The 9,053-nt window shown below is 36.0% G+C and overlaps 1 protein-coding gene across 1 annotated transcript; it reads left to right on the top strand.

Moving 5' to 3' along the window:
- On the top strand, positions 1-1,281 carry LOC145776232 (C-type lectin domain family 4 member D-like). The gene is made up of 3 exons (XM_082587633.1): positions 1-106; positions 628-796; positions 1,029-1,281. The coding sequence occupies exons 1-3, from the start codon at positions 1-3 to the stop codon at positions 1,279-1,281; spliced, it is 528 nt and encodes a 175-aa protein (XP_082443759.1).
- The last annotated feature ends 7,772 nt before the right edge of the window (positions 1,282-9,053 follow it).

The raw sequence follows: 9,053 nt of genomic DNA, 5'->3' as shown, positions 1-9,053 counted from the left end.
ATGCGATGCACAATATTTTTATGTATTTTGCTGTTGAATTGTATTACTGGAGAAACAGATGACATTTGCTTTACCAGCGAAGATGAAGATGATGATACCACTGAGCGTAAGTATTGGAATGAGTGGATAATATCATAACGTTAACAGCGTCGATACTTTGTTATAACACATAAAAGTTGAAAGTTGATTTGGTTTTAAAGTTTTGTTTTCTCCAAAGCAACATTTGTCTCAATGCCTTTGAATGTTTGAGAAAAACGATAAAATTCAGACCTTTGAAACCAGCTGCTTAAAAACAACAAAACATGATAAAGCATTGGCCGAATAAGGTGTTTGCTTTTTCCCAAAGTAAGGAAGCAGTTTCCTAGTTAAGCCCAATTTGTACATCTAGCAATTTTCAACATTCTGGCAGACGTTACAAGCAAACTTTGACTTTTCCCATTTTATAGTAGAATATATTTTTTTCTAGAATTATAGTTCTGAAGAGCCTTAGTAGCAACAAAATCACAATTAGAACTGTAAACATATTTTTGTTTTTAATAAGTTTAGCTAATATAAATAAAGCCCAACATGTATTAAAGATGTTACTCGATGCTAAACAATCATAGTCACAAAATAAATCTTTTTTAGCCCTGCTACCTGAACTTCAAAGATTAAATGACGGATGGATTGCATTACCCAATGGGTATCAATACAAACTAACAAGTACCCTTCAAGGCTTTAATGAAAGCAGACAACTTTGCCAAGAGATGGGAGCTGATGTGATTATTTATGGAGCCCGAGACATGGCAACTAGAAGGTGAGATCAAAAACAATTTATAGAAAATATTTTGTAAGATTTGTAGCATTTTTTATAAAACCTTTTTCACTACACTTTTTCACAACCAACTTGCCATAATTAACAATTTGTCTATTTCAGTTAACTATAAAGCGTATACTGCTTTGAGTAATTGTAAAGAAACAATCGTTGCTTTATGTTACCTACAATTGTTTGCAAGCACAATACAATATTTTGAAAACTCTATTCACAGAATCATCATAAATGCTTTAAACCCTCAAAGTTATGTATACATTGGAATGACTGATGGAGAAGTAGAAGGAATATGGAAATGGATTAATGGCCATCATGTATCTTCTTCTGAATTGTTTTGGGCAGAGGGAGAGCCAAATAAACAACAAGAAGAAAATTGCGCTGTTGTGATCTACACTGACAATAGCAACATGTACAGCTACGATTGTCCATGCACATGGAAATGCAAAGTGTTATGCGAGAAGCAATGGTAATAAACATTTGTCAGAGAAACTTACTATGTAACATAAGAAATGTAAAATTAGTTACATACTTGATTGTTGTGTAAAATTCTGCAGTTAAATAACAAAATACGTAATACGTGTGGAAATAACGTTGTTGTCAATCAATTGCGACTCAAGAACGTATGATATAAACTTTTTGTGATTTGTGACAAAGTAGTATTAAAAGGATTTGTTCGAAAAGTACATTGCGACAGCCAAGATTGGTTTTATGATGTGAAGATTATTTGTGGTGTAGTGAAAGTAGCATCGTCGCAACATAATATCTTTTGTATAAACCAGAGGCGTGCAACATACGGCCCGCGGGCCAGAGCACGGCCCGCGGTACCCATTTACGTGGCCCGCACATTCTTCATCAAGTAGCCCATTATTTTTAAATACTTTTCACTGTTAGATCGGAGGATGTTGTTATTTGTCACGTCATCATTAGCATTATTGACTTTTAGCATTATTACATCATTAGCATTATTGTTGCGTCATTAGTAAGCGTTGTAGAAAACCGCCTTGTTCTTCTGGCAATAATTCAGTAACATAAATCTTACTTTATGGGTGCAGTGTGGTGAATATATTAATATTTATTCTACAAAAAGCTTAGCATAGTAAAAATGTCTACAAGTAAGAAAAGGAAGGTTGATTATGAAAGGCGGAAGTTCAACAATGAGTGGTGTATAAATTACTTCGTTGTTCAACACAATCAGGCTCGGTGGCTCAGTTGTTAGTGCGCCCGCCTCTGAAGCGGTAGGCATGGGTTCGATACCTTGTCGGATCATACCAAAGACTTTTTAAAAATGGTACTGAATCTAATTTCTGCTTGGCACTGAGCAATGGAGTGGATTCGGGTAATAATGTGGTAGGCACTTTAACATTACCCACTCGTCGAAAAGGTACGCAATCATGCGTGACATGTTCATTCGCGATTCAGCTGATTTCAGTCATGTGACTCGACACGTTATATTTTGATACAAAGAAATTTAACTGAATGCTTCACCACAACCACCGTTGCCTAATGGTTAGGGCAGAGGAGTAGTAATTTCGATTTCGTGGGTTCGATTTTCACCCTCTGCTAATAAGTTACTATTTTTTCTTCTGCAACTGAACTGAGTGCAAGAAGGATCTTAATGGTAGCCACTTTAACAAGTCGAAATTGTGGCTAAAACACAAAGCAATTTCACATTGAAAAGCAGACACTCTTCGACGAGTGGGTGATGTAAAAGTGCCTACCTAATAACGTACTCAGTTGCGCCTCTAGACGGCTGCATTGACACTGTCTGCTTTGTAAAGCGCTGTGGAGCAACGCATTCTGCGATGGATCCAGCGCTATATAAAAACTAACATTATTGTTATTAATCAAGATGTTGTTTGCCTGATTTGTCAAAACGCTATAGCTGTAATGAAAGAGTACAATATCAAGCGACACTACTGTGCAAAACACTCTGCTAATTATGATAGCATTGTGGGTCAATTACGGGTTGACAAAATGCAGCAGTTGAAAAAGTCTTTGAGCAAACAGCAAAAGATATTTCACGGTTACAAGAAAGACATTGAGCTTGTTACAAAACTGAGCATCAAGATATCTGAAACTCAATGTGTAACTTGATTGTGTGTACTTTTCCATTAAATAAATTGTTCATATAAATTCATGTGTTATTTGATAGACTGGCCCTCAGCATCATTATAATTGTACGTTGTGTCCCATTGCGATAAACAGTTGCACGCCCCTGGTATAAACCAACGTTATATCAAGTTCGATCTCTTGATGATATATCATAATGATAGCATCTCTTCTACTACTATAGTAAGTGCTTTTCTGATGTATTAAATTCGTTTTATGCTGATTGAAAGCTGTGCAGCGTTGCGTATACAATTTGATTCTTCATGACTCATTTGATTCACCCTCTTCCAGCTCTGTCGTTGTTTAAATTTTTGTAGATTAATAACATTTAAACTCTTTTTTCTAGTTTTAAAATTTGCGCGCGATAATTTTTGTTCAGAAGTTGAATTTCATTTTGCGTGTTTGGTCGGTTTACAGCAACATGGTCCTGTGTTTTGCCATGCTAGAAAAGTAGTCAATACCTGTCCTAGCCCCCTGAGGAAGTTAGTCGTGTCTAATCGACGAAATGACGGAATAAAAAACTGATGATCAGCTTGTAAATCTTGTGATAGTTCAGCTTATTTTGCACTAGAAAAACGTATGTCATGTTATTTAATTGATTGGTATGTTGTACAAATGGATTGACATTTTGTCGTTACAGTTAATTTGGTTGGGGTTTTGCTGTGGACTAATTTTCGTCTCAAATTCATAGCCAAAGCGAAAACCTTGCGTTATTTTACGCAGCGACAATTAGATTTATAAATAATTATGTATATCTGTTCCATTTGCAACTATCCCTTGTTGCCGATCCGAAAACTTTGTTTTCAATTTTTACTAGTCCTTAGTGCAAAATTCTATTCTTTGAAAGGATGTAAGGATGCTACTACTGGTGTAATATGTTACTGTAAGTCTGGCTGTGAAAAATGAATCCCCTACCAACTTGCACTGGACCAGCACGGCGGGTAAGGCCCACTCTCACCAATATACTGTAGATAAAAATACTCGAAAAAGCCTAAAAATCGCTACATACAAAGGCAAGGAAAACCAAAAGCTAAGTGGTATCGGATTTCTTGTTCACACAAAGATTAAAGACAATTTTAAAACAATTAACAGACTCTCGGACAGAGTTGCCAGTATAACCATTAAAATATCAAAGAGATAAGCATGGAAAACAATGGACAATAATCGAAACAAAATCGAAGAGATAGAACTAAACAAACTAATCAAAAAGAACTAAAGAATGGACATTCGATCCCATAACATGAAAATGATTGATGAAACTATTAAGCAAGACTACAGAGGATTCAATTTGCAATGAAAAAACTAAGTCAAGGGAAAAGCCAAATAACAGCTATACAAGAAGAAGACGGAAAAATCACGAACAATCAAGATCAAATTGTAGAAAGATCAAAAGAATTCCTTGAAAAATTTGACAGTAGTAACAACAATCAGCAGAATCTCTCCAAAACACCAAAGCCAAAAATAACAACGAACCACGAACCACCAATAACTGTTTCTGAAGTGAAACATGCTATTGATACTCTAAAAACTCAAAAAGGTCCAGGAACCAGATAACATCACTAATGATCTCCTAAAATATACTGGAGAGACCATATTGAAAAGGCTAGTTAACCTCTTCACTGAATGCCTTCAGCAGGGAAAGACTCCGGAAACCTGGAATACTGCTATCATGATCTTGCTTCACAAAAAAAGAGATCACAAAGATCTGAACAATTAGCGACCAATCAGTCTACTTAGTAGTGTCTACAAACTTTTCACAAAAATCCTTTCTTATAGGCTAGCTAATCAACTAGATGAATGCCAACCAAGAGAACAAGCTGGATTTAGAAGTGGCTACTCCACCATAGATCAAACAATCAACCAAATGATCGAAAAAATAAGTGAATACAAATTGCCTCTCTGCCTTGCCTTTGTTGACTATAGTAAAGCGTTTGATGCAATACAGATCACTGCAGTGCTACAAGCCATCAGAAACCAAGCAATTGACCAGACATATATCAATATAGAGCTTCGGTAGAGAGTTTGTCTTGTTGAACCATAGGCATACGGAGCCGAGTAACGTGATCAAGTTTAACATCTTCAAGTTTATTACATATAGAAACACAAAACTACCCAACAAATTAAGTATCGAACGTTTTCGACATCACAAGATGTCCTCTTCAGGAATAATATAAATACAGTATATCAATATCCTTCAACACATCTATCAAAATTGCTTTTCCTTCATCACAATACACAAAGACTCAGCCCAATTTCAACTTAAACGAGGTGTTAGGCAAGGAGACACCATCTCTCCTAAGCTTTTCATAGCATGCTTAGAAGAAATTTTCTAAAATTTAAATTGGGAAGAAAAGGTATCAAAGTAGATGGCGAATACCTATCCAATCTCAGGTTTGCTGGTGACATCATTTTGATATCTTCAACACCCAATGAACTCCAAACAATGTTGACTGAACTCGACGAGACAAGTAAAGAGGTCGGTCTCAAAATGAATTTGACTAAAACACAAGTTATGTTCAATCACCATGTCAAAGGAAACCAAAACATTACATTAGATGGAGCCAATCTCCAAAACGTGAACAAATACACATACCTTGGCCAAATAGTAACCACATCACCTGATAAAGAAGAAGAAATTAAAAGAAGAATTACATTTGGTTGGCAGGCATTTGGAAGAGCGAGCTCAATATTTAAAAGTAAATTACCGATCTCAATGAAAAGAAAAGTATATAATCGATGCATTCTCCCAACAATGACATACGGAGCAGAAACATGGAACTTAACGAAAGCACTAACACTCAAACTACGCACTGTGCAAAGATTACATGAAAAAGTAGCCCACTCTTAGGCATTACATGGAAAGACAGGAAACCAGCCAAATGGATACGACAACAAACACAAATCGAAGATATCATTCAAACAATAAAAATTTTAAAGTGGAATTGGGCAGGACATATCATGCGAACAACTGACAACAGATGGACAAGAAAAGCTACTGGCTAGATACCGATTGACAATAAACGCAAAAGAGGGAAACTGAAAACAAGATGACGAGACGAACTCTACCAATTCGACAAACACTGGACACAAACGTGCAAAGACAGACCAAATTATAAAGATATGGGGAAGGCCTTCATCCTGCAGTGGAACAACAATGGCTGACAATGAGTGCAAAAAGGTTGGGAACCACTGAATTACAGGATAGTTTTTTTTAAACGTTAATTCGACGTTGTATATGGTAATATAATCAACTGGATTTACCAACAACCTGGGAAAAAAATTCTTGATAGTTCTTATTCTTGAAAACTAGTGAGCAGTTAATTCTTCAATTTCACTTTTTTTCGTTTTCTTCCAGCAAAATAAACATAACATAGACTATGTGTAATAATCTATGTGCTTTCTTTAGTTTTAATGGTGTTTTTAACGAGTCTGTGTAACGTCAAAAAAAATATCCACTTTACTTTGCTATACTGACTCGAACAAGGTGTTTAAGTTACAAAAAAATCATTAACACTTCTAAAGTTGAAAACTCTAGTACTGTAGTATGTTTTTTGCGTGAGAAAGATATTTTTAACAAGCTCATGGAATCACAGACATCAGATTTGTTGTTCAGATCATGCAAAACGTTCAGAAACAACAGAAAGTGTACGAAACGTAGAAATGACGTTACCACTGCAACGTTATCAACTTAAAGTTGCAAAAGAGAAATCATAACACTGTACAATACATTCACCTGCCTGATTGAAATGTAATTTGTTTTCTAGGCTGGCCGTGAAATAATTACTTGACCGGATTTTAGAGCAAGAAACGGTATAATTGTTTCATTTTTTTTATGTAAGAACTGAGCGCAGTTGCACGTATGCAATGCAATGCAGCACAGCCAAAATAAGGAACAAACATCATACGTTAAGAAAGTTGTCTATACATTTCATACGTAGCCTAACGGAAGATTGAGATGAAAACAAATTTAATTAGAATGTTGTGTGTTTTCTGAATAGTTTTGTGACGCGTGGATCATTATTTTTATGTTACCCTGATGATCTATTAGCATCTGTCATTCTGTTGTCCGGAGTCGACTTGTGTTGTTCACTGTCATCAACAATGCTTACAAATGTTGAGATTGATAGCTGGAATGTCCACTTTTTATTGGGCAGCCTGAACTTACATTTCCTAATGAGCACTCAAGAAAAAATATAAACCAACGAAAGAATAGTGAATTAGTGGTGCGATACTGATAAGCCCAGCCTCATGGGCAAAACACCAGTGTCCATAGCTGTCATTTTTGTTATACTTTGGACTGACGAAAAACACTGGGTAAACGGGGTGAACTTGAACGGTTTTGCTGGTTTTTTAAATTTATTTAATTTTTCTTATAACTTAATTAGTAAAAGTCTTGTCAGTTTATAAACCAAACTCCTTTTTCTGAAGATTTCAATTCTCTCTAAGACGCTTACTGTTTTTAACCCTTAGAAGGTTGGGCTCCTGGAGTCTTGCTCAGTTTGGGGGGGGGGGGGGTGGGGCTGTCGATTCTTCTTATGCTTTAGGAGTGATATCTCTGTTATTTTTTATGGCATGGTTTCAAAATTTGGGATTCATTTTGTAAAACTATTCATGCTGAGGATATCCGAAAATTAAAACTATGTAAATTTTAAAACTGTTCATATACGTTGAAATGTTGAGGTGACTTATGACTGTAATTGTAGCGTGAGTTTACACTTTATTTTTTTGGTAGAGTAATGAAGAACATGCATTACAATGTTGTGATGGATTGCAAATTCTTTACATAATTTTACATACAGCCAATTCCCTTCACGCTGTGAAACAGTTAGGAGGGCCAAATTAATTACTTTCATCCAGCTGGTGGGAAAATTTTGAACAAAAGAATATGAAATATTTCAGAGGATATGCTGAGAAATGCCTTATATCTCTCAATTTATAACCTGTATTCGCTCAAAATTTCAGCTCAATAGAGGTGAATAAAAGTTATGAAAAGTCAAGAAATCGCGTAGTCGCAGCCTCAGTGGTTTTAGAGATACAACTGTTGATACAAAAAAGTTGAATTGACAGCTCTCCCCAACCTTCAAAGGGTTAATTAACTTTAGGTTAAAGTTGTCCGAATTCATCCCCTTAAAATGGGGTGAATTCGGATACTATATCTGTACAGAATTTGGACAGAGTATTAATTGGGCGAATTCGGGCAATCGGGCAAATATGGGGCAATACAAAAGCAATGTTAAGCTCTACACATTCGGTGGCCACTTCTACAGACAAATGGCTGCTTAAATTGTCTCCGATAAGAACTTTTTTAACCTTGAGATGTTTCATATTAGAAACCAAAACAGAGAAAAACCAATCATCAAAAAAACGCCATCAAACCATCCGCTTGCATTTCTGTTAAAATGGCATTTTGTTAGTCCATCTTCTATTCATGTGTCATACAAGCACTTTGCATTGAAAACTGTGCAAAAAGGAAGCACTGTACCATCGGCAGCTCTTGCAAGCAACAGAGACGATGAGGTTAGTTGTATTTTTACTAGACTGTACTTAATAAAAAATTGAATAAGGCAAAACTGGCAAAATAAGTCAAAGTGAAATATTGTAGTCGATTGCACTACAGTAGTAGACTCACTTAATAATAATAGTGTTATTGTTTTATTTATTGTCGCTCTACAACAGCTAAGGTCTTTTAGCGACAGGGCTCATGTTTAATTTTATACCAGGTTTACGATGTTATCACATTATTACCCGAGTTATTCTCACTGCGTTACGCAAGAAAGAACACAATCGGTACCGTTTTTAAAGTCTTCGGTTTGACCCGACCTGGAATCGATCTCAGATCTACCAGCACCATAGCCATAAGCAAAACCACTCGGCCACTGAGCTGGTAGTAGACTCACCTGATGTGATGTTACAACGCCACGCAATTTGTACAAAGATAAAACGCAAGAATGTAATTGAGGTGAAGAATACAAAGGGCTGGTTTGATTGGAACGTCATGCGAGCAATCAAACCAGCCGTTTGTACCCTGTGGTCAAACATGTTACGTTTAACCAACGAAAGACTAGAACAAGGTTTTTGATGAATTTTTAATGCTTTCAGGGTATGAATCTCTTTTGAAGATCACTCTCTTTTC

Source organism: Aplidium turbinatum, chromosome 8 (assembly GCF_918807975.1).
Source record: "Aplidium turbinatum chromosome 8, kaAplTurb1.1, whole genome shotgun sequence".
NCBI lineage: Eukaryota > Metazoa > Chordata > Ascidiacea > Aplousobranchia > Polyclinidae > Aplidium > Aplidium turbinatum.
This window is presented reverse-complemented; position numbering and strand designations above follow the sequence as displayed.